The sequence below is a fragment of the Lissotriton helveticus genome, chromosome 11 (genome assembly GCF_964261635.1).
Source record: "Lissotriton helveticus chromosome 11, aLisHel1.1, whole genome shotgun sequence".
In the NCBI taxonomy this organism is placed as follows: Eukaryota; Metazoa; Chordata; class Amphibia; order Caudata; family Salamandridae; genus Lissotriton; species Lissotriton helveticus.
This window is the reverse complement of record NC_136072.1, coordinates 1,155,619,844-1,155,646,177: the sequence shown is the minus strand read 5'-3', so window position 1 is coordinate 1,155,646,177 and position 26,334 is coordinate 1,155,619,844. Positions and strand designations below refer to the sequence as shown.

At 45.2% G+C, this 26,334-nt stretch overlaps 1 protein-coding gene across 2 annotated transcripts in view; it reads right to left on the bottom strand.

The window, feature by feature from the left end:
- HIRA (histone cell cycle regulator) overlaps positions 1 to 26,334 on the bottom strand; it is a 383,198-nt gene that overhangs the window by 225,921 nt on the left and 130,943 nt on the right. For both annotated transcript variants that reach the window (XM_078667954.1, XM_078667955.1), the window contains exons 7-8: positions 9,150 to 9,310; positions 6,644 to 6,811 (exon numbers count right to left, since the gene is read on the bottom strand). In XM_078667954.1, the coding sequence (XP_078524080.1) occupies positions 6,644 to 6,811; positions 9,150 to 9,310 (329 nt within the window). The remainder of the gene's footprint in view (positions 1 to 6,643; positions 6,812 to 9,149; positions 9,311 to 26,334) is intronic.

Below are 26,334 nucleotides of genomic sequence, written 5' to 3'. Positions count from 1 at the left end.
AAAGTGTATTACAATAGCCTACCCTATAGGAAATCGAGGCAAGAACTACCTGCATGCGTGCTTTCAAAGGGAAAAACTGGAAAATCTTCCTCCAGTTCCTAATAATCCAAAAACAAGTGGATACCATACGACTGACCTAAAGCTCAAACAATAACTTGGTATCCAGTAATACTCCAAGATTTTTAGCGGCGTCTGCCAGGATGGGCAATACCCTAGTATTTCAGGCCACCAAGAATTATTCCAAATGGTGCGATGGTTGCCAAAAAGCAAAACCTCAGTCTTGTTCCCATTCAGTCTAAGATAGATGCTACCCATCCAATACACTACATCCTGCATACATTTCTTGAAGTTTGCAGCAGTGGCCTCCATATCCTTGGTGATAGACAAGATAATTTGCGTATCATCAGAATAGGATAGGACCTGCAATACAAAAGACCATATCAATTTGGCCAGAGGGAGGACAGAGATTAAAACGAGATGAGCTCAGAGAGGAGCCCTGAGGCGCCCAATATGGCACAAGAATGGGATCAGAACTAAGTTGGTTCATAAGAAAACAAGTTACTTACCTGTAACTTTGGTTCCCCAGTATTGGTAACTTTCATAGATTCCCATGCTTTGTATCATTCCCAGTCATCGGAATGGGAGCCTCGGTAAATAAAAAATACCATAGTAATAGGTACAAAAGAGAAAACTAGGCCTCATCTCATTTTGTAGCTTATCAACCTCTTTTTGTAAAAGAGACCAAACTTTCTGCAACAACCAATCAGAAGAGCCTCACCCCTTGGAACCTTCCTGAGAGAGCCTCAGAGCCTCAGATTTTCGTAGCCGTTGTGTAACAGCAATCATAACATGAAAAGAGGCCAAGCTTTCCCAGGGGAGGAGGGTGGGCACATCGGAATCTATGAAAGTTACCAATACTGGGGAACCAAAGTTACAGGTAAGTAACTTGTTTTCTTGCCCCAGTATTGGAACTTTCATAGATTCCCATGCTTTGTATCAGAATAGCTAGCAGTAAGCCATAAAAGCACATTTTGTTACATGAATAGCATTACATGTTACATAGTTATCCTCACAGGAAACAAATCATAAATGTTACCATAGCCAGGAATACAACAAGTGATACAAAATGTGCAATACAGGAAGGAGGGATTGTAGGGAAAGCTCACCTCTCATTGAAAAAGATTTATCAGGACTGCCTGTCCAACAGCTGCATCATTCTTCATAGAAGAATCCAGGCAGTAGTGCTTTGTGAAGGTGTGGGTACTGCTCCACGTAGCTGCCCTACAGATGTCCTTGATAGGCACTCCTGAAAATAGAACCACTGACGATGCCATAGATCTCGTTGAATGAGCACGAACTCTTCTTTCCAGAGGCTTGCCCGCTTCTTGATGGCAAAATTGGATAGCATTGGAAATCCAACGAGAGATACTGTGCTTTGACAGCGGAAATGCCTTCCGCGGGGCACTATAAGAGACAAACAGTTGAGGAGACTTCCTGATTGAAACTCCAAGGTGTGGCCACACCGAATGATATTCAAGACCCACTGGTCTGATGTAATAATTTTCCAGTTTCTAAGGCAATGAGAGATCCTGCCCCCCACTGATGTTATCGGAGGGGTAGGAACAGTAGAAAGAGCCAGGAGGCCGCTATTGACGTTTAGCATTGTCTCTGCCCTGGCGACCTTGACGGCTGTTGCCTTGCTGCCGAGAGAAAGAAGCAGATTGACCTTGCCTCTGAGTATACTGTGGTCTGTAGGACTGCGATGACTGAGAATACGAGGAGTAACGTTGTTGGTATCCTTCCCTGTTGTTAAAATTCCTGCCCTTCGCTCCTCGGAATGGCACTTTACGATATTGAAGAGTGCCTAAGGACTTGGCTGTTTCTGTGTCCTTTTTGATATCCTGTAAGGCCTCATCGATATGCTTTCCAAAAAGCATGTCACCGTCATAAGGCATATCCAATATCTTGTTCTGTACCTCAGGGCGAAACCAGGTAGCCCGAAGCCAGCCTTGTCTCCTAAGGACAGCCGAACCTGCTAGGGCTCTGAAAGCCGTTGTCGCTATGTCCAAGGCGAAGTCGATTATTTCTGCAGAAGACCGCTCTCCTTCATCCAAGATTTTCCGTGCATCCATCTTAGTAGGCTCCGGTAACTGGTCTATCAACGGAGCCATATCGCACCCCATCTGGCGATCGTAGTTGCCTAAGATCGCCAACGCATTGGAGGCACGAACTAGGAGACTTGACATAGAGGAAAACCTCTTCCTCACATTGTCCAGGCGTCTACCCTCCTTGTCCGGTGGAGAGGTCAGAGGAGCTGCCGGGTTCTTAGACTTCCTTTGGGCCGCCTGGGAGATCACGGAGTCCGGCCTTGGCTGGCCAATCAGACACGCAGGACTACCATCAGGTGCCCTGTACTTCTTTTCTAGTCTCGGTAAGACCGGGATGACGGTTGCTGGTGATTGCATAGCTTTCACTCCCTCAGACCACACATGGTCTATGATGGGAATAGAGCGGACGGATCTTTTGTATGGCTCTTTGAAATCATATAGAAAACAGTTAGTTTGAACTGTAGTAACTGGCAAACCAAAGCGTTTGGAAGCCCGCTCCATGAGGTTATGGAAACCACCTATGTCTGCAGGTGGTGAATCCACTGGATCAGGTGAAGGAGAACATGGACCTGGTAGCACGTAATCGTCCCTTTCTCTATTCGGATTAGGGACCTCCGTCACATCCCCACCGTCGTCCGAGGAATCATCATCATCCTGAACTGTATGCACCTGAATCGATGGTTGATGAACCTCCTCAGGTTCTGGATTCCGTGGCCGAACCTCTGTTGTAGTGGGAGGTGGTACAGGAGGAGGAGGCATGTGAATGGTTTCAGGAGGTTGTGAAGGAAACCGTTTCCTGTAGTCCATGAGCATCATCTGCAGGTCTGATATAAGCGAAGAAGGCATTGCCACCATACCTTGCTGGGATTGTTCCTGCAGTCTCTCTCTGGGAGGAGGTTAACGCACCTCCTCATAATAGCCATCAGAATCAGAGTCCTGATATTTCACCTGGAGCTGCAAAGGACTGTGAGCATCTCCATAAGGACCATCATTGTCGTCATCCTCTTCCTCCTCTGAATTATCTTCATCAAAAAGTAAAGCAGGAGGTAGGGGCGTCGCCCTTCGCGGGGACGTCATCTCAGGCGTAATTTGCCGTCTTTTTATCACAATACGTACTTTTTCCACCATCGACGAGAGCACTGTCGACGGAGAACTAGTCACCGTCGACAAAGGTGTAAGCGTCGGCGGCACCGTCGACGAGCTCGTCGTCAAAATCAAGGCTGTCGTCGTCATAGCCATCGTCGTCGTCATCAATGTTATCGTCGACACCACCATCGGTGTCATCCTCGTCGAGGATACCAATCTCGTCGACGAGGAAGATAGTCCAATCGTCGACGTTGAAGCTGCCGTCGTCGACGCGACCGTCGGCGGTCCCGTTGACGGGGCAGAACTGGCAGTATGATGGATTTTCGTCGTCGACGTACCTGATGATGTCACCGGGTTTTCTTCACGGATTTCGTGTCCTGAGGCAGAGAAGCAGGTTTTTTAAAACCTTTTGGTTTCTCTGAAGGCGGAGAGGCCACAGAAGGCTCCTGGGGACCTTTCTGAGTAGAAATCACCTCAGCACTCAATCCCACTGGGGACCTTTCTGAGTAGAAATCACCTCAGCACTCAATCCCACTTTCTCCTTTACACCTCAGTGAGGAGATTTTAGGGGACCAGAACCACCAGACCTATCAGCGATCTTTTGAGTGGATTTAGAAGGAGGCTCAGTAGAGGTTGAAGGGGATGACCTACCCCTTTTTATTGATCTCCTTGAAGAGGAAGCCGAAGAAGAATCCTCATCATCACTGGAAACGACCTCCTTCCTCGATTTCATCTTTTGGAGCCAGGTCAAAAGATGTCCTTCCCTGTCTCTCAACATTTTTGTAGAGAAGGTCCTGCAGATTTTACACTCTGTAGCCTTGTGGTCTGGGTACAAGCAATAAATGCAATCTGTATGCTTGTCATCTACATACAGACGCTTTTTAGAGTAAGTAGCACAAGCCTTGAACAAAGGTTTCTTTTCCTTATCAGACATTTTTCCAAGAAAAAAAGGTTGTTTTAAAGTTGTAGAAGAAAAACTGAGCAAAGCCCAGTGGAGACTCCCTCAGCACAACGTGCGGTAGAAATTATGAGGCTCTGTGGCTCTCTCAGGAAGGTTCCAAGGGGTGAGGCTCTTCTGATTGGTTGTTGCAGAAAGTTTGGTCTCTTTGCAAAAAAAAGAGGTTGATGAGCTACAAAATGAGATGAGGCCTAGGCCTAGTTTTCTCTTTTGTACCTAATACTATGGTATTTTTTATTTACTGAGGCTCCCATTCCGACGAGGGGGAATGATACAAAGCATGGGAATCTATGAAAGTTCCAATACTGGGGCAACAACGTCATCTATGTTTCAGAAAGGAAGTTAAGAGATCTAATGCCGATCCAAAGAGCCCCCTATTCCGCAGATGATCTGCCAGCAGGGCAGGAGAGAAAGGAGTACAGCAGCATCGATTCTCCAGCGGCTGCGCTGCTTTTTTTGTTTGTTAGCTTATACTCACTAGACTTGCCAACAGTAAGGGGTAAAATACAGCTGAAAGCCTAGTGCACATGCAAACATTAATCTCCAAATGTCTGTGTGTGCTCATGGTGTTTGCAAACTCTTTTCAATGACCAGAGAACCTTTGGCAGAAATACCAGACACTCACAATTTGCCTTGTATCTCCAAAACATCTTAAAGGGTTTTTACCAGACCAATTAAAGATTCACACTCGTGGCAGAGGCCCTGCAGCTGTGGCGGGGCCCCCGCAATGGGTAACTTAAGGACAGAGGTCTGGCTACAACCCATCACGAGTGCGTAGGCCATAAAAGTTGGTGACCATCCATTCAGTGATTTCACAGTTGTACATAAGAAAAGATTTCTATTGCCAATCCCTTTGTAAAGACTACTGAAAAACTATTTTGGACCTCTTATAACTGATGAACCGTTTGACTGAGCTGCACCAAATTTGGCATGTCGGTAAATATCCTCTTATACATGTTTTCTCAAACTATGGTACAGATTGGTCAAGGGAGAACAAAATTACAAGGTACAAAGACGGAATTTTCTATGGGGTTTGGTGTAAATCTTTACTAAAGAGCAGCGACTGCGCTTCAGTAACAAATATTTTTTACAGAGACTCAGTATGCACATTTTCAGTGTTGCTTCCACTAACGTTTCAACACTGTACAAATGAATACTCCATAGATGATAACTATGATACCCACAGCAACTCTTTCAATGCTATGCTACAACAATTACTCATGATAGGAAGAACAGGAGGGGACCCATAAACCGAGTTGGGATGGGTATACAGTGTAAACAGAAACAATTCCCAACAGGTATTATTGAGAGTCAATTTCAATTGTGCATGCCAGACGGCATTACTGAGAACAGAAAACAAGGAGTCAAAAAGGATTTTAGAGGAACAGTGGTATTATTTACCAAGGACAAGGGTATTCAACATATGTTTACAGTTTTCAGCAGCACTGTAAAGATTAGATCGTGTGACAACCCAGTGGCACTTGGTGCAAGGTGCTATATACAGTTTTAGTGAAGTGAAGTGCAAGTGCTTAAAAACAGCATTGGTGGCGCATAGAATGTGATATATACATCAATTGCAGCTTCAATTATAATAGACAAGTTACAATCACTTGAGACAATTATTTTTGGAGAAAGCTGAAAGTGTCATATGCGTCATTTGATTCAAGCTGTGTTGTCGACGGCGTTTCGATCCCCTTGAGTCGGGATCGTCATCAGGACGGGGTTGTTCTTAATGAATACAGTGAGGAACCATGCAAGGATGCGTGGTCTACAGCTTACGAAATCAATGCGTGCTGGTCACTGGTGGCGTCTTGTCCTGGGACTGCTCACGAGGTTGGGCAGCTCCTTAGATAAGGAGGGGCACAGAGGGCAGTAGCTCTTCTGGCGTGGCTGTATTGCACTTAATGCAGCGGCACGCATTGATTTCGTAAGCTGTAGACCACGCATCCTTGCATGGTTCCTCACTGTATTCATTAAGAACAACCCCGTCCTGATGACGATCCCGACTCAAGGGGATCGAAACGCCGTCGACAACACAGCTTGAATCAAATGACGCATATGACACTTTCAGCTTTCTCCAAAAATAATTGTCTCAAGTGATTGTAACTTGTCTATTATAATTGAAGCTGCAATTGATGTATATATCACATTCTATGCGCCACCAATGCTGTTTTTAAGCACTTGCACTTCACTTCACTAAAACTGTATATAGCACCTTGCACCAAGTGCCACTGGGTTGTCACACGATCTAATCTTTACAGTGCTGCTGAAAACTGTAAACATATGTTGAATACCCTTGTCCTTGGTAAATAATACCACTGTTCCTCTAAAATCCTTTTTGACTCCTTGTTTTCTGTTCTCAGTAATGCCGTCTGGCATGCACAATTGAAATTGACTCTCAATAATACCTGTTGGGAATTGTTTCTGTTTACACAACAATTACTCATGCATGGTGTTTCACTGCTCATTGACATTTATGCGGGCAACTTACCACTACTGTGACTGCCTTCCGGTGTCCCACAAAATCCATGTTGGTCTTCCATCCATCCCTCTCGATAATTTGAGCCGTGGGGCCAGAGTTATTCATGGCATGAGCTGAGACCAGGTAGTGTCCATCAGGGGACCAGCTGAGGCGCAAGACATGGGTTGTCCCTCCGCACTGAAAAAGTAAAAGCATCCCCTCTTAGACGTCTTAAAACTGAAATTTTCTGCATACGCAATGAAAGGTCTGCTCCTGTAGATGTGCCTACAACTCTTGCAGAAACTCGAGATTTCTCATAGCCATGTATTTTTTTGATCACTAAAAAGATAGTAACTGCAAGATGCCCAGATATATCCTTGTTTACATAGTACAGTGCTCTCCTCATTCCCGTGGCAGACCACTGAACATTTGTTCTGCTCCGTGGCTCTCTTAAGCATTGCCTATCATTAGTTTATGAACCTTAAAGCCTCCTGTTGTATCCCCTCTTTCTCCAATGTGCACATTTCTGAAAATAAATAAAAACTGGTTTATATTGGAGACCTTAAGGTTAGGGGGGGAGGGGGCGTATGATCAACTCCATATGCTCCACTAGGTATTCTAGAACCTGAAAAGATATGAACCTGTTTTTTTAGAAAAGCTAAAGAAACAAGAACTAACATTTGTGGGGTTAAAATGGTGCAGTTAATCATTGTGGAAAAGTTGGTCTGCAAAGTAGTCTGCATAACTTGCTAACTGAGGGACTGCAGTGAAGAATAATGCAACATTCCCAATAAATGCAAGAAGAGTACACCCTCCAAGAAGTACTCCCCGGGAGGCAGACACTCGACTTCAGGAGTTGATCTGAGTAGCAAACACATAGGTTTGCATTATCCCCTGACGTTTGAACATAGTCAGAAACACTTCGTGATTAATCCAACACTCATGTGGAACATGATGGAGCTGCTGCAATATATCAGAGTCCATATTTTAACATTTTACTTTCCTTCTAGATGAACTGCAAGCAAAGGGACATTAAGATCCATCACGAACAGCCAGATGACTAAGGGAATTATACTTGCTATGTCCTTGCTTACTTAAATAAAACACAGTGATAATGTTGTCTATTAGGGACTAAAAAACAGTCCACCAATTGGGGAAATAGGGATTTGAAACAGAAGAAGTTGGTCTAGAATGCTAGAAGTGATGTTCTACATTCAGAGCTATTCAGAGCATGAGAATCCAATGGCCTTGCAGTGTAATGTGAAGCGATTGTAGCCATATAAATACAAGTCTTCCGGGGCTGAAAGAAACAACTCTTTACAAGTTTCATCTCCTAAATCCAGTGTGTGGCTAGGAAGTTCATTCTTTGATTGCTTCAGTCAAAACTGGAACCAGGTGAGAGCTACTTGCCGTTAAAGGGTTCTAGAAATCTTGTCAGAGACCATAAAGATACCCAAGGTCATCAGGCACATAAATCTATGAACACCTCTGTGCCGATACCAATGATAGAGGGGAAGCATCAGATCATTTTGGCCTCAGCACTACCTTTCTTCAAAGATGGAATTGACAAGTGTTCATTGCTCCAATAAACAGACATGCTTGTTCAAAACCCTGGCTGTTTTATATACTGGAGGTAAGACAAATGTTATTCACTGTAAACAAAGATCCACCAGCACGAATGAAAACATAATTGATCTGGGAATAGAGAATAGGCCAGAAAAAAGACATATTTATTGATGCATGAAATTTAAATTGTGTTTACCTTTTTTATGTCCCCTTTACAGTAGGTTTTTAACTTCATAAGTGTTATCTTATGCCATGTGCTTGTCAATACCACTTTATCTTAATCTGATGGTATGATGCATGAAATTTCACTTTTTATGTTTCCCTCTCAGTAGTTTTTTTTCCTTCATACTTTTTACCTTCTTTGATGGGTTTCTCTAATGCTTTTATTATCTTCTTTATGTTTGCATTTGTTAAGGCTACTGCTGAAACAATAAATAAGCATCTTTACTGACAATGCTGATCTTTAACGGCAAACCTTAAAATCCCATAATGACCATGTGGTCTGTCCAAACTCACATTTGGAGATCCCTATATGCCATCAAGTCTGCTGTTTCTACAGCCTACATATGTTTAATCTTTTGAGGAGACCATGTGGAAAACTCTCCTGGATCAGGTTATAAAGTCAAAAAATCAGTTTGATTCCCCATTCTTACACAGTACCAGAATGTACCCAGATTAAAATTCTCAACCCTAAAAAGACCTAGGTGCTAAAATTACCACACACCGCAAACATGCATCCGGATACATGCATGTGCATACAAAAGCAAACATGCACATATATATACTTGTTAAAATGTAAGTAGAATGTTCCTCAATAATAGATTTAGAGTACCTCCCATGCTGCAACAAATCAAACACAAACGGAGCTACTTTAAAAAAAACACAGTCTGCTGAAAGAAAGGAATAAGTGGGATGATCGGATTAGCGTAAATGCCATCAGCTGCACAACAGTGAGATGCAGGACACCTACCTCATCAAAGGGTTTTGTGATGCTGGTTTCCAGCTGCCAGTCTAGTGTCCTCCACACCTTCAGGCTGCGGTCGTCAGCTTGGGAGGCAATATACTTCCCAACAGGATCCCAGGTCAGCCCTTTTACCAGGCCCGAGTGCCCCTGCAAGGTGGCAATAATTTCTATCAGAAAGAAATGTTCATTAAAAGGTCGGTTAAAATTAACACACAGAATAGAAAAGATAAACTAAGCTTACAGGTAATCTTGCAGAACATTTACAATTAACCTGCTTTGTCCAAAGCAATAGTTCCCATTATAGTTGTGTCCTTTTAAAAGAAAATCTTCAGTAGGACAATAACATAACATAACCTAACACGTGTATTTGTAAAGCGCACGTTCACCTCAGCAACGGAGCATCTTGGCGCTAAAATAACAGATGTATATTGTTACCCAACTGTATATATGTACAATTTTTAAAACTTTATTTATATGTCTAAACTCTATTTGTATGTACTGTTTGCTTTTATGACAATCGTCGAATAAAGCTGGTCTGACCTGACTTGTTACCCAACTCAATGGTACTCATTTTATCGACCTCAAATGAATGAAAGGCTGAGTGGACCCGCTGGGATTTGAACCTGTGACCACGGGGTTGAACACAGGCCCCTGCAGTGGATGCATTAGTCCACTGAGCCACCAGACCCGGCTCACATTACACAAGAGTTTGGCCTTGATACTTTTTGTCAATGATGGATTCTACTAATGTCAAGTCTAGTTCACGACAACTGGAGCTTTTATTATTAGGTATGTGTAGGAAGCTGGCTCTTTATATATTATACCAAAACAAGATATATTGTTTGGAGAGTCCCGGTATCCCCTATAAGGGGAAAAGGTTTGCTTTAACAACCCCAAGGTGCTTTTTTTGAGGTAGTGTGGTTGAGCAGCCCTAGTCTTATCAAGGAGGAGTGTTAGATATTTGTTGTATACACACAGTCAATAAATGATACACACACTTAATTAAGGAGATTCACACCGATGTAGAAAAATAACATGTATTTTTATATAATGTTTGACACCACGAGCTTCGTTATTTGGTAAGTACTTTTTAAAATAAAAGTTGTTAAGAAAATTGGCAAATACACTTGTATCGTCTTTAATGCTGTATGTAGTATTACCCTATAAAGACAAACACATATACTGCATACAGGTACTTAGCAGCAACTTATAGGCACAATCTTCTGGAGTTAATGTAAGAATAGGGCAAGGTCCATTGCAGCACCAACAGGTCACCTTGGTAGGTTATGGGGTGGACAATTGCAGAGGTGCCTTTTGGCGCTGGGTGCCCTGTTGGTTTCAATGGGAAACGATCCTGGGGAAAAGATGCTGCAAGCTGGTAATGGGTGTCGGAAGCTGGCTCTGTATTTACTATACCAAAGTAAGGTATAGTGTGAACAGAGTACAGTAAAACCCCAAAGGTAGGCAGAGTTAAAAGTAGATAGAACCTTACGCTCTATTTGTTGTGGTATAGGAGAACAGTAAGGCTTTATTAGAGGGTAGTGTTAAGCATTTGTTTTACACACTCGGGCAAGAAATGATGTCACACACTCAAAGTCTGAACTCAGACCAATTTGTTTGTATAAAAAACATTTATTTTGTTATTTTATTTCTAGAACAAAGCCAAGCCTGGTGCAGGTAAGTGAAATAATACTTTGCAAGTTTTGTATGCAGTGAATTAGTTGAATAGAGGTTCAAATGCAGTTGGTTGAGTTACAGGTAAATTACTTTTTAGTTACTTTACAGAATACTGTACATGTTATTTATTGGATTATTTTTAAGTTACTTTTGCTAACCAGTGTGATATGCCTAGATATCACACTGGGACATCTCCTAGACAAAAGGTAAGCTATACGGTTTTGGATATTTCCAGTTTTTCCAGTTTTCATACAAACCAACTCCACCCTTGGGAGATTTGTCAAAGAGAAGCAGTCAATGCTATGGAAGGAAATGAAGTTATTGGTTTACAGGTAAGTACTTTGTTGGGGGAGTTGGTATTCTGGGGTTAGCACCAGGGTTCCTCCAGAGTCAAGGATGTACTCTTCAAGCACAGTCAGTGGTACTAGGGCGGTCGGGTGCAGGGTGCTGTTTTGGCATCGGGTGCCCTTTTTTGAATGGGGATTGCCAGTTCTGAGCTGCAGGCTTGTCCAGGAACCAACAGTTGGTCAGGTAAGTTGGCGGGCTTAGAAACGTAGGTGCACCTCTGGTTCTCTTCTGCAGGGTGGCCGGATGCCGGGGTGTCTTTCAAGGCCGGTTTTCACCTTATCGGGCCACTCGCGGTTTGGGGGGTCTCCATGGACTAATCCTGATTGGGGAGCGCTTGCCATCTGCAAGATGGCAGGCACTGAAGAGTGGGCTTCACCGCGCCTCCCCCCCTGAGGGGTGGGGTTGGCAGAGGATATCACACCTTCTGGGCTGTACTAAATTTCCATCTAGTCTTCCTGCCGAAAAGAAGGGGAGACAGGAAGGGGGCCTGCTCCTGATAGCAGGAGAGGTTGGGAGTCCCATTAGAAAGGCGGCAAGGCCTTTGAACCTCCCCTGCCACAGTTAGCTCTTCCTGACCGGCGGGAGGCGTGACCTCCTCGCCCAGGAAAGGCTTTCTTTGTGGGCTCAGGGATTGAAGGCTCCCACCCCAGGGGTCCAGAAACATGTCTCGTAGAGGCATGATGGTGTTTAACAGTCAGGGAACCCACCAGAGGATGTCCGGTTTTCAGAGGGCATCTCTAAGATGCCCTCTGAAGGCATTTTTCATTAAATCCGACACTGGCATCAGCGTGGGTTTAATGTGCAGAGAATTTTGATACCAACGTTTTCAGTAAAGCCATTATGGCGCTGTGGAGTTCGTAATTACAAACTCCCAGCACCATATACTTTTAATGACATTACTCCACTTAGAATATCTAAGAATTGGATATGGCACATGTGTCTCATGTCGACTCTTCACTTTGTTCTGCACCAAAAAAAAAAAAGAGAGTGAGAGAGTGTGAGTGTGTGTGTGTGTGTGATATTTAAGAATTCTGGATAGTTAGCCCCACTTCCAGTAGGAAGTAGTCCTATGAAGGGGATAGTGACCCCAAGGGTCAGCAGCCCATTGGCTACGACCCTACACTCCCCTAACACCCCAAAATTAAGTATTTGGGGAACTACTGGCACCAGAAGAGCAGTTCCTGATGACCTAAGAAGAGAGAGGACACTGAAGAACCGCAAAGCAGCAAGGAGAGAAGCAGCAGCTGACCAAGCAGCAGCCCCACTGGCCTGTCAGCATCCCTTGTAGAAAACTGCACCAAAGTTGACTCGTCCTGCAGCTATTGATTCCAGAAACTTGCGAGAACTGCATCCCTACGATCAAGAACCAAGACCTCCCATGAGATAGCAGAACTGTTCCCTGCATCTCGCAGCAACTCCAAAAGGAAGGACTCAGAGGCCTCTGGAATAGCAAAAACCTGACACCAAGTCAAAGTGGGCCAACTGTGTCATTAAGGTCCCCCAGCCCTTAAAGTCCATTGTGGTTTCACACCTCGTGGACCCTTCGACGTCAACTGCAGCATCTGCACGCAAGACCCCTCTACTGCAACTGCTCCAGTAAGGAAAACCCCAAAGCTTAAAGACTCCTTTGCACCTATGGAGAAGAGGACCAAAGGTCTCCCTACGTCCTCGAGCATCGTGAGGCCTGAACACCTCTGTTGGCTCAGCAAGACCGGCCTTGTAGCCAGAACCTGAAGTCTCTTTGAGACCGATCTCCAAAGAATAACATTGGGCTCCCAAAGCGGCTTTGCACCATGCACCCGGCTGCCCTCATGCCACTGATGGTGTACTGTTGCTGCTGCTTTGGACCCCGCCCACCACTCACCTTAACTGCTGGATATTGGGCCCATATGTCGCTGTACTATACCTGTTTTATGCAATGTCTTCCTATGGAAGGAAGAACAAGTTTTTCACTCAAAAATTGCACTGTATACACTTTTTGAACTGAAAAGAATTCATATTTAAAAACGTACTTACCTGAACGATGTTTGTCTGATGCCTAAACGTAAAGATACTTGCTATTTTTATAAATTGGTGTGGATCTCGTTCTCGAGTCAAGCGCTTCATTTATTGATCATTGTGTGCATTTGCAGATGTCTTGCACTCCTCTCAGTTAAGCTTAAGGCTGCTTGACCACACTACCCCTAATAGGGCACCTTAAGATTGCCAGAGCAAGTCCCTGTCCACTTATAAGAGAACCCTTAAGACTCTTTACACGGCATATCAGAGTGATACATCACATAGAGAGCCAGCTTCCTACAGGGAACGAAAGGGAAGGCTAGGATACATACTCCTATATTAAACCCATATTACAAAAAGTTATCCTAAGTAAAAGAGGAAGATTAGTTGTCAAAAGTCCACAACTTTTATGTTTCTTTGTTAGATCCTCATACACCCTATTGGTATCATGTTTCATCATCGGATTTCATCCTGGTCCCTAAAAATCAGAATGGTTTCTATTCTAGGGAGCACTTTCAATATTTTCCTGCTGGGGTTCTCTACGACAAAAGTACCTCGAAACACCTAGGTATCCCTTTATTCACAGTATTCCTGTTATGATGAAAAAGTGCATCAAAATTCTAAATGGAAACGTGCCTGAGGAAGTAATGGCTCTACACCACTTTTGTAGCATAAAAGCCCGATAATTCAGGGTCAAAAGATGAGTGCATTGCGGGAAAAGGCAAGCCAGCCCGTTGCATGCTATATATGTTTGTATTTCGTGTATGTCCTGTGAGAAAGTGGGTTTCTATTGCAGTACAAACCCTTCCGCCCCCTACCCCACTCCCTTGTGCTGGATTTCTGATGCACTCTAACTTTATGTGCCCTAGGTCCCTGCCAATCAGGCTCCCAGGGCCTGTGTTCTTTCCCCAAAACCAAATTGGCACCTCTGGCCACAGGTCAGCCCCTGGTAAATGGTATCCCAGGTACCTAGGGCACTGTGACCTGGGAAGACCTCTGCAGCACTTATTGTGCCACCCTTAGAGGCCCTGTGCCCTGACACACACACACTGCCTTTGCAGGCTGCGTGTCTTGGTGCAGAACAAAACACAGAGTCGACATGGCACACATCCCTGTGTGCCATGCCCACAAAACGCTGCCCTGGCATAACTCAGTCACCCCTCTAGCTGGGTGCCCTGTGCAGGCGGTGTGGGTACAGGTGCATGAGCCCTGTACCCCTATAGTACCCAGGTCGATTCATGGGCACTGTAAGTGCAGTGCTGCCATTAAAGAGTATATGGTGCTGGGAGGTTGTCATTACGAACTCCACAGCACCATAATGGCTATATGTATGTTTCAGGAAACATGGGCAAGGGGAGAGGTTACCATGCTGGGCTTTGCCTCATTTTGCATCCCGGCAATTTCTGTTGGCGTAGGGAGACCATCGGGGGAATTAATCACATGGGTAGGTGGCCACCTAGGTTGCACGGCAGTGCAACTTGATACAGGCTCTAGTGACATACTATGTGTACAATTGCATTTTCCTCTTCACACTCCTATTGTTTTAATTAATGTATACTCAAGGCCCACACCCAGAGGAAAGGAGTCCACCACCCTTGAGGAACTAGACATAGTTTTATCCAGTATCTTCTCCAAACACATGGTCATAGTAGGAGGGGACCTCAACTGCCAGTTCGAGCCCCTTGAGGGCTTGTATCTTGACAGTATTCTTGAGGAGGACCTCCTTTTTGAAATACCGGAATCCAGTTGCCCACCTGTGACCAAATGGACACTCTTGGTAATCCAGATGAATTGCCCTGCCCTTAAACATTCACTCAGAGCGTGTAACGGAAGATCATTTTCTGAAACATCATGTGGTTACACGTTCCATAGCAAGGGTCGAGGGTTCCTATTGGATTACATCCTAATAAATACTAATTTCTGGAACAGGATGTCCGCTTTCAGAATTCTTCCCCGTATTGATAGTGATCACGATGCGCTAGTAGTAGACCTCCAAATAATTAATTCCGGGCGATCGCAATGTGACGATACCCTCGAGGATCCTAGGTTAATTGTTTCAAACTGTAGGAGGCGAGTACGATGGATTAATTTTACTGAATCGCAGGAAAACTTGAGCACTCTTTATGATGCTTTATTACCGGTGTTTTTAGAAGCCTCTACCCTATATAACCACAATAGGGACCTTATGGATAAAGAGGCGATCGGGCTAAACCTTGACAAATTAAAATAAATTTTATTACATTACTTTTTCCCTAGTAAACCTAATAGACCTAGTAGGCCTGTGCCCCACCCGTGGTATAACACATCCTGTCGCAAAGCCAAAAGCGCATTGGTGGCATCAATTAAAGCAAAGGATCGCCCACAAATTAAAACTCTGAGAAGGGGTTATAAAGTAGCTGTCCAGGAAGCAAAACACAGGTGGGAAATGGAAAACTGGGACCTACTAAAAACATCTCTAGGGGAAAGAGATATGAGAACATTTTGGGGAGCTGTAAACTCTGGCTCAACTATACCCAGAAGAGCGCTGGAACCTAACCTAGAAGAAGGTCTGGAGGGAGTACTTCGAATCCCTTTATAAGGAGGAGAGTTTTGAGGTGCTCCCAATAGCTGGACCTCCCGCACAAGTAGATTATCTGCCAGTACTAAATGATATCAATCACTACTCTGATGATAGCCCAGGACCAATTATAACCCTACAGGAAATAAAGGGTGCAGTAGACAAAATAGCCCCAGGTAAAACCCCAGGCTTGGATAAGATTCCAGGGGATCTTTTCAGGAGCGAGCCATCCATCTGGGCACCCTACCTCTGGGTCCTTTTTAATGCAATACTGATGGGTATGAAGATCCCTGCAAGTTGGGCGGGTGCGGAGATAATTACGATTTATAAAAAGGGCTCCCCTTTATTGCCTAGTAATTATAGACCAATCAGTCTAATTGATATCCCTCAAAAAAATTTCACACGAGTCCTACTCCTCAGGCTCCAATCCTGGATGGATGATGAGAGTGTACTTTCTCCGCTCCAGGCAGGGTTCAGGGAAAAATTGTTGACCCTGGATCAAGTATTAAGATTACAATTACTACACTGGAAGACGGTCTGCCTGGAGGGGGGTAGTCTTTACCTAATATTTGTAGACCTGAGGTCAGCTTTTGCCCTGGTGCCAAGGGAGAAACTATGGTCTGTTTTACTCGAGCTGGGGGCCCCCGCGTATCTAATATACCTCATAAGGTGCCTGCATGAAAATTATTTTGCACAAATAAGATACGGCAGGGATGGAAAACTGACAGCACCCATACCCATCAAACGTGGTGTACGTCAGGTTTGCGTGCTTGCCCCAACTTTGTTTAGCCTTTATATTAACGGCCTGATAAACGCTCTGTCACAAGAAAGAGATCTAGATGCCCCAAAACTAGCTTCACGCAGGATCTCGGATATGATGTTTGGAGATGACATGCTTTTGGTGTCTAAATCACCCATGGGGATTCAAAGGGTTTTGGACAGATTTCAGTTGTTCTGTGAGGAAAGAGGCCTTGAGATCAACCTCCAGTAAACGAAATTTATGGTGTTTAACAAACCAAAGGGTACTCGTCCAAATTCTTCACTCAATGGTAAACCTTTGGAAAGAGTAACATCCTTTATGTATCTAGGCATCACCATCACTGAGTCCATGGACTGGGGGGCGCACACAGTGAAGTCAACATTAAAATTAGCCCAGTCAACAGGGGGCATCTTGAAGGTCTTTAATAAATCAGACAAGAGTGCTGTCAGTCCGGCGCTAGAAATGTATAGGATTCAGGCATGCGGGGGTGCATTATATGGTGCAGAGCTCTGGGGCCACTGTAAGCCGAAATCTCTATTACAGGTTGAGAACCAATATATCAGGAATCTATTTAGTTTGTCACGTAGTACTCCTTTAATTCCACTACGTTTATATGTGGGATTGATGGAACTAGGAGAAGTCCTGTGTCTCAGACCCCTTCTATATTGGCACCGCCTGTGGTCGACACCTGAACTCCTCTCATATAGAGAAGAATTGTCCGAAGTTCTAGAGATTAGGGGTGCTGCTAGACTGCCCTGGTTTTCCCATATTAAACATCTGTTAACAGACATGGGTCTGGGGGAATGCTGGTCTGATCCAGAGCTAGCATGCCCTCAAATCTCTAAGAAACAAATGAAGGCCCAATATGAGAAGTATAGAAGGATTAGTTACTTACCTGTAATCCTAGTTCTCTTCCAGGGGTATACTCATCAAAGTCATAAGCACTGAATAGTCCCGCCCACGTGCGGGACCCTGGAGCAATAGCCAATAATATGTATATATCTACATATATATATATATATATATATATATATATATATATATATATATATATAATACATATAAATACGCATAAAATAACCATATATATATAGATAATATGCATATACATATACATATGCAGCCCAAACTAACCATACTAGGCTCCAAAAACTGCCATAATAGCCTGTACAATCTTTACATTTGCTAAATAAAGACATATAAAACACATTATATGATAATGTAAAGAAGAAAACACTGCCTAGGTTTTCTTTGAAACACAAAACCTTTATTTTCAAAGGTAAAAACAGGCAGGATCATAGAGGCAGCTTTAGCCTAGATAGGCTGCATTGTAACAACAGAAAAATCTGGCGCCGTGCCTTTAAGACCTCTGTGAGCCTCCAGGCTCCCATCATGCACCACAGGTGACAGTTAGGTCAGTTCTTTAGGACGGCGTATAACAGTGTGATAACTGCATGGGTAACATATAAAAGAGATAGTTCTGATATTAGTCCGGGGAGGCGGGTGGGTGTGCTTATGACTTTGATGAGTATACCCCTGGAAGAGAACTAGGATTACAGGTAAGTAACTAATCCTTCTCTTCCAGGGGATACTCATCAATAGTCATAAGCACTGAATAGAGTAGCAAGCCCATCCCATACCCTGCGGACCAATATCAGACTCTCTAAACGGTACACTCATATAGACATTACCCAAACAAATTCCTCAGGGATGCTTGACCAACCTGAGCATCCGCCTGAGAATCGGAATCAAGGCAGTAATGGCGAGAAAAGGTGTGAACCGAACGCCATGTAGCTGCCTTACAAATTTCATGTATAGGAATGACAGGAGAAAACCCATAGACCACGTTGGGATGGGTGTATCGTGTAAGCAAAAACAGTTCCCAACAGGTATTATGTAGAGACAATTTCAACAGTGTATGCAACAAGCATTACAGAAAGATCAGAGACAAGGAGTCAATTGATTTTTTCAGGAGGTAATATTATTTACCAAAAGGCAAGGAGGAGAAAAACTTTCATAGGCAAAATACAGTTTAAACAGCACTGTAAAGACCGGATCTTGTGACAACCCAGTGACACTTGGTGCAAGGTGCTATATACAATGAGTGAAGTGAATGTGCAAGTGCTTAAAAACAGCATTGGCGACGCATTGAGCAATTATATACATCAATTAGAGGCTCCGAAAAACAAGTTACAGTCACTTGGAAAAACAATTATTTCTACAGGAGCACAGGATGTGATATGCGTCGTATAATTCACGCTGTACAGTCGACGGCGTTTCGATCCCCTTTATTCGGGATCGTCATCAGGACGGGGTTGTCGATAAACACAGTGCTGTGGGCAAAAGAAGGGCAATTTTGAACCTGGGGATATTGGCTAGGGTCAGAATGGGGGGTGAGCCAGTGATCGGGTAATGGATAAAGTTAACATTAAAGGTGTGTATATGGCGTGGCTGGGGTGGTGGCCAGACCGGGAAACAGGAGTGAAACTGGGGGTGATTAATGTGGAGAGGCTGGTGGGTATATATCGAGTTAAACAAATTAATCGCCGATTAGTGGAAGAGTGGCGCAATTGCTGCGTGGGCAGACACTCACAGTTTTGTCAATCAGGCCGGCGAGGCTAGGAGGGCTCAGCCAAGTCAATAAATTGATCGGATGCTGTAAAGGAACATGCGATGGAATTATGAAAAGAAACAGGTGAGGCTTGCGACATAGACTCGCCCCATGAAGAGCAGCGTTACCTGATTTATTGTATGAATCTGATCAGCAGACGGGGTTGGCTGCGCCTGCAGGAGGGAAAGGGGAAGATCAGCTTGGGCCGGTATTGTGAGAGGACAGGTTCTTGGGTGACGGGTGCACTCGAGTTGAGCGCGCTCAGAGTGCTGGAAATATTCTTACCTGACTGGCGCAGGGAAGCAAGAGGCAATTTAAAGCTCTTCTGGCATAAGGACTAACGGCAATGAATGCGGTAGCTGATCTGGCGTGTGTGACCGTCCTGAGTATAAACCAGGAAGTACCGAGCGGGGGGCGGGGTACACTCGCTGGATGTGGGCGGGGTACGGGTGACGTGACGAGAGTGTCACGAAGGTATCCACTAATCGGAGGGAAGGGGGCGGGGTTCAGTCGCACCCAGAGGTGGGGCGGGGGGCGTGAGAACAGGTTGCCCGGGTAACAAGAACAAACAGGAACTAACTGAATTCAGGCTGTATTCAGGACAGAATTTAACGGCATGACGCGGAGGGGGCGTTTAATGGCATGACGCAGCGGAGGCGTGAAGGGCCGGAGCATGCTTGGGGCCGCGGATGGTAAATAGGTGCAGGCCCTGAGGTATAAGATTACAATTACATGTTTTTGCGATAGCGGGCATGAATATAATTACAAATCCATCACATATTCAATCCGCATTAAAACACCAATCAAAGCTACAAAATGGAGCAAAATACATTTTAGCAAGGCATGACTAGGAGCATCCATTAATACAATCGTAATATGATATAGAGACTTACATTTCGTGACTAAAAATGGAGCGAAATACATTTTTTGGCAAAGCATGACGGTAGGAAAGATAACTTGGAGCATCGAGTAAAACAATCGCAAAATGATATAGAGAATTACATTTCGCAACTAGTGGTTTGAAACCGGACGATTAGGTCCATGGTATTAGTCTATATTGGTGGACATAAACCAATGTGCGGGCTGTGATAGTAAACTCAGAGTCATAGTATATGGTTTAAATTACATCAACTATACAACTAAACAACTAATATAGAGTTCTTATTCAGGGTATAGAGAAGTAAAGTAAAGGGCAAGAGATGGAGGGACAGTATAGTTTAGATGCAGATGGTACTGGTCCATTCATCAAGGGTATTTAACCCATGGTTGAGTCAGCTCTTGCGATCCATTTACATTCAGCTCTGTTTAATAAGATGGACATATTCCCACCCCTTAGGGGTAGTGTTGGTTTCTCGATGACTAGCCACCTCAGGTCTGTGTCCATATGTGATTTTTCCATGAAATGTGTGACCAGCGGGGCCGTTAGTACTTTGCAATTGATTCTGCTTTTGTGTTGTATAATCCGTTGTTTGACCATTTGGGTCGTCTGGCCAATGTAAATGAGATCACAGGGGCAACGGATTGCGTAAATAACATTTTGGGTCTTGCAGTTTGAGTGATGCGTTAGTTGATGTGTCTGTCCATTGTAAACAAATTCCTTGGTGTTAGACGTTAGCTCACAGACACTGCAGGATTGGCACTTGAAATGTCCGATGACTGGAGGCAAGCCCCACGCTGCTGTGATGGTGTGTTTCTCCATAGTGGTAGTCGGCCAAGTGATGGCACGAACAAGGTGGTTGGCAATGTTGTTGCCTCTCTGGTAAGAGAAAAGAGGGGGTGTTTGGAATTGTTCATCGGATCGTAGCACCGAGCAGTTTCTTTTGATTATTTTGGCTACCCTATTGCTATCTGGGCTGAATACAGAGACAAAAGGGATCCTGTTCAAAGTTTTTTTGTTTTGGTTCGGCCTTAGTAAATCCTCACGGTGGTTGTACCACGCTCGTTTCTTCGCTTGCTTTACCAAACGTCGTGGGTAGCCTCTGTTTACCAGTTTCACGACCAGGATGTCCGCCTCCCTAAAGTAGTCTTTGCGCCACTTGCAATTGCGCCGGATCCGGAGGAACTGGCCAAATGGAAGACCATCACGTAAGCCCCTTGGATGGTTGCTTGAGTAGTGTAGCAGGGTGTTGCGTTCTGTGGGCTTACGGAACAGCGATGTACCGAGCTTTCCTTCTTCTGCATGTATAGTCACATCAAGGAATGGTAAGTCATTAGGTTTAGTTTCACTTGTGAATCTGAGATGTTCTTGTGAGGAGTTTAGCCAGTCCATGAAGGGTTGTAAGGAATCGGCCGTTCCATTCCAGATCAATAAAACGTCATCGATGTATCGACGCCACAGATGGATTTGGCGTCGATACGGGTTGATTGGATTAAGAATCAATGATTTTTCCAGAGCATGTACGTATAGAATGTACGTAAAGAATTACAAATTTCATGAACAGGAACATTTTAAGCATTGCTATAGTAGCAGCCTTTCCTCTAGTGGAGTGAGCTCTCGGTCTACCCGGGAGCTGTTTTCGTGCCAACTGATAACAAAGCAAAATGCATGACACAATCCATCTAGAAATGGACCTCTTGGATGCAGGTATGCCCGTATTCAGAGGACCGTAGTTTACAAACAAATGATGAGTCTTTCGAATACTTTTAGTTTTATCAAGGTAAAACTTCAAAACTCTTTTCAAATCCAAAGAGTGTAGAGCTTTTTCAGCTGAAGAGCTCGGATTAGCAAAAAACGTAGGTAGTGTCACTGATTGGTTAATGTGAAAATCCGAGATTACCTTAGGAAGGAATCTGGGATGAGTCCGAAGCACCACTCTATTCGCATGGAAAACGAGATAGGGTTCTGTAGCACAAAAGGCCTGAATCTCGCTCACCCTGCGCGCAGAAGTGATCGCTACAAGAAAGGAAACCTTCCACGACAGATGTTGAAGGGAAGCCTTGTGTATAGGTTCGAATGGAGGACCCATCAATTTAGATAAAACCACATTAAGCTCCCAAGGAGGTGAGGGAGCCCTCACAGGAGGATACACTTTCCTGAGACCTTCGAGAAAATCCTTCACAACTGGCATTTGAAAGAAAGACACCTGGCCAGGGGACTTACGATATGCTGTTATTGCTGCCAGATGGACCTTAATAGAGGAATACTGCAAACCTGCTTTGGCCAAAGAAAGTAAGTATGGTAACAGTACCTGTTCCTGACCTCGAATCGGGTCATGTCCTTCAGCAGCACACCACATGAAAAACAGCTTCCACTTGAAAGCATACGTCTTTCTTGTAGAAGCTCTTCTCGCCTCTCTTAAAATGTGCATACAATCCTGTGAAAGGCCTAGATGTCCGTACTGGACGAACTCAGGAACCATACTGCTCGCTTCAGGGACGGCAGGTTGGGATGGAACACTCTGCCGTTCTCCCTCGTCAGCAGATCCGGACAGCAGGGAAGCCTCCTGTGGGGCACTTTGGATAGATGCAGGAGATCCGGGTACCACCATTGGCGAGGCCAATCCGGAGCCACTAGAATCATGTCTGTCATCGACTTGTACAGTTTCTTGATCACCAAGGGAATGAGTGGAATCGGTGGAAATGCGTAGAGTAATTTCTCTGACCAATCCATCCATAGAGCATTCCCCTTGGACCCTCGCTGTGGGTATCTGGACGCGAAGACGCGGCATTTTGCGTTGTCGGCGTCCGCGAAGAGATCTCTTATCACTTCGTCTTTTAAGACCCAGTCGTGTGCTTCTGCGAAGTGTCTGCTTAGATCGTCTGCTTGGACGTTGAGGACACCGGGCAGATGGACAGCTGAAATTGTCATACCCCGAGCCAGAAGCCACTTCCAGATTGCTTGCGCTTCCAGGGACAGAGGTCTGGATCTCGTTCCGCCCTGCTTGTTCAGATAGTACATCGTTGTTGTATTGTCCGTCTGAACAAGCAGAGAGGATGACGTGAGTGCTGGAAAGAAAGCCTTGACAGCCAGATGCACCGCTCTGAGTTCCAACATGTTTATGTGATACAGCCTTTCTTTCTCTGACCACACTCCTTGAACTTGAAGGGACCCCAGATGGGCGCCCCATCCCTGCAGGGACGCATCTGTCAACAGCGATCGTCTGGGCATGTCCTCTTAAAAAGGCACTCCCACTATCAGATGACTCCGCTGCATCCACCAACGAATGGAGATCCGTACTGACAGAGGTAGTGACAGCTTGTCTTCCCAACGGTTTGAAAACTGGGACCACTGATCCTCCAGCGACTGCTGTAGAGGTCTCATGTGCAGCCTGGCGTTCGGAACGAGGAAAATGCAAGACGCCATGGACCCTAGCAGAGACGAGATCTGTCTGGCCGTTGGTCGAGGATTCTTTAGTAAGGTTTGATACTTGAGGAGAATAGAGGATAGTCTCTCCTCCGAAGGATACGCTTTTGCGTCTTTTGAGTCTAGAAGTGCGCCCAGATAGTGTATCCTCTGTGTGGGGTTGAGGATAGACTTTTTGAAGTTCACGTGCAGGCCCAACCTCCGCAGCTGATGTATGCAGAACGTGAGATGTCGTTGAAGCAGACTCGGGGACGCACTCTTTAGCAGCCAATCGTCTAGATAGGGATAGACGAAAATGTGTCTTTTCCTTAGGAAAGCCGCTACGACTGCCATGCACTTTGAGAAGGTGCGAGGAGCTGACTTTAGCCCGAAGGGCAAGACTGCGTACTGGTAATGACTGGTTTGTATGCAAAACCTTAGAAACTTCCGATGCTTTGGGGCGATGGGGATGTGAAAATACGCATCTTGAAGATCTATGGAGCACATCCAGTCCCTTTGATGCAGAAGTGGAATTATTTGATGTAACGCCAGCATTCTGAACTTTTCTCGCCGAATGAACTGATTGAGGCACCTGAAATCTAGTATGGACTTGAACTCCTTGTTTGGACCTTTCTTTGGAACTAGAAAGTATCGGGAGTAAATGCCTTGTCGACGCTGTGTCCTTACTTCCTCGATGGCATTCTTTACAATTAACGTAGACACCTCCTGCTTCAAAAGAAGAAGTCGATGGAACACAGACTTTTGAGGAGGAATGGAAGGTGGAGGAGACTTGAATCTGATTGCATATCCATTTTGCACAATATTCAGCACCCGTTTGTCGTTTGTGATGTTTTTCCACTCGTCCAGGCAAAAACTAACACTTCCCCCCCACCGGAGTGGGTAACGGGCTCAGGGGAAGCAAGCACTCACTGTTTCTGTTGCTGCTGCTTGTTTCCAGGTGCAGACTGTCTGGAAATGCCCCCTCTTCCTCTACCAGGACGACGCTGGGAGAACTGAGTTCTTCCCTGATTCTGCTGTGACGACCATTGAGGGGTTTGAACCCTCTGCTGGTTCTGTCTCCGATCATAAGGACGGTATTTTTTCTTAAAGCTGTCCTTTCTCTTTTCAAGACCAACAGCTCTCACAGTATCGAGCTCCGTCTTCATTCTTGACATCTCATCGTCAGCATGAGACCCAAAGAGCGATTTTCCATTGAACGGCAAATTCAAAATTCGGTGTTGAGCTTCAGGTTTAAGACCCGTAAGCCTTAGCCAAGCTGATCGTCTTGCACAGAGACCATGGGCATAGCCATGTGTAGACAAGTCGGAAGCATCTGCAGCTGCGCTAATCACCTGGTTAGCCACTAGCCCTCCTTCCTGAAGAATTTCCAGAAAATCCTGCTTGTCTTCTTTTGGAAGTTTTTCTGTAAAACGAGACAAGGAATCCCAAAGAGAACGGTCATAACGACCCAGTAAAGCGGAGGCGCTGGCAACCTTCATATAGGAAGCAGAAGTACCACACATTTTCTTTCCTACTGAGTCCATAGCTTTACTGTCCTTATCAGGGGGCACAGAGGATGATGCCGCTCCTGTCTGATTCTTACGAGCCGCTGAGACGATGACTGAATCAGGTTGTGGCTCAGACCTCAGAAATAAAGGATCATTGTCCGGTGCTTTATATTTCTTTGCGATCCGCGAAGGAACTGCTCCTAAAGATGCCGGAGTTAAGAATTTGTGCTCCGCAGGTTCCAACAGACCCGGGACTAGAGGAAGCAAAGGCCATGATGACAGCTTCTGATGTAAGGTCTCGAAGATGACCGTTGTCTTAGCAGTAGAGACAGGCATCTCAATATGAAGTTTCGCTGCACCACGACAGAGAACCTCATTAAAGGTAATCACGTCATCAATAGGTGAAATCCTACTCGGAGGAGTTGATGACAGCGTTGGAGAGTAGTTCCTCTTTGAATTCGTAGACCTTGTCAAAGATCTAGTATCGCGTCTTCTAGAAGAGTGACGACGAGAAGACCTAGGAGATGGTGAAGCACGTCACCTCTCCGATGGAGACTTTCTCGGCGGAGTACGCTTACGTCGTATCGCAGAGTGTACCACCCGTACCAGAGGTGACCTTGATCTAGCAGACACTGGAGACCTGGAACGAGACCTTGGAAGGTTAATTTTTCTTATCTTCCAGTCTCTGATCTCACCCAGCCATCTTGGAGAGATGTTAGCCCCTGTAGGTGAAGGCGCTCTTAAAGGCTCTGGAGAGATTTGTACAATCCGCAACTCAGGTGAGGAAGAGGACCTCCCAGAAGACCCAGACACCTTAGAACGGTCTTTTGACACCGTTCTAGGCCTTTTTGCAGCAGGAGACATCGACGACATCCTCTTCGACGTCGATTTTTTCAACAGCGACTTCCTCGGCGGCGACTTCCTCGGCGGCGGCTTCCTCGGCGGCGACCCCCTCGGCGGCGACCTCTTCGACGACGAATACCTCTTCGGCGTCGACGTCAGGCGCTTCGACGGCGATGATTTTCTCGGTGTCGTGTGCCTCGACATCGCTTGACTGGGGCTCTTCGACGTCGAAACCTCTGCCCGGTTCGACGTCGACATCATGGCACCTCTCGACGGCGACCTCGACTGATGTTTCGAGCCTCTCGACGGCGACCGTCGACGTCGATGAGACGACGTCGAGTCCCGTCCCCTTGCAGTCGTAGGCGAGCCAGACCGGGACCGCCTACGCTCATGTCGCTTCTCACCTTGCTTCGACGGCGAATTCTTCTTCGACGGCGAGGGATGCTTCGACGTCGACGTATGCCGCGACGGTGATTTCGATGCCGATTTTGAGCACACAGGTACCTTGGAAGAAGATCTGTCTCTTGAAGTTGAAGGAGACCGATGTTTTCTCCTCTCCCCTTTGTCCTTGCGCTGAGAAGAAGGCTTCCTAGAGTGAACATCTTCT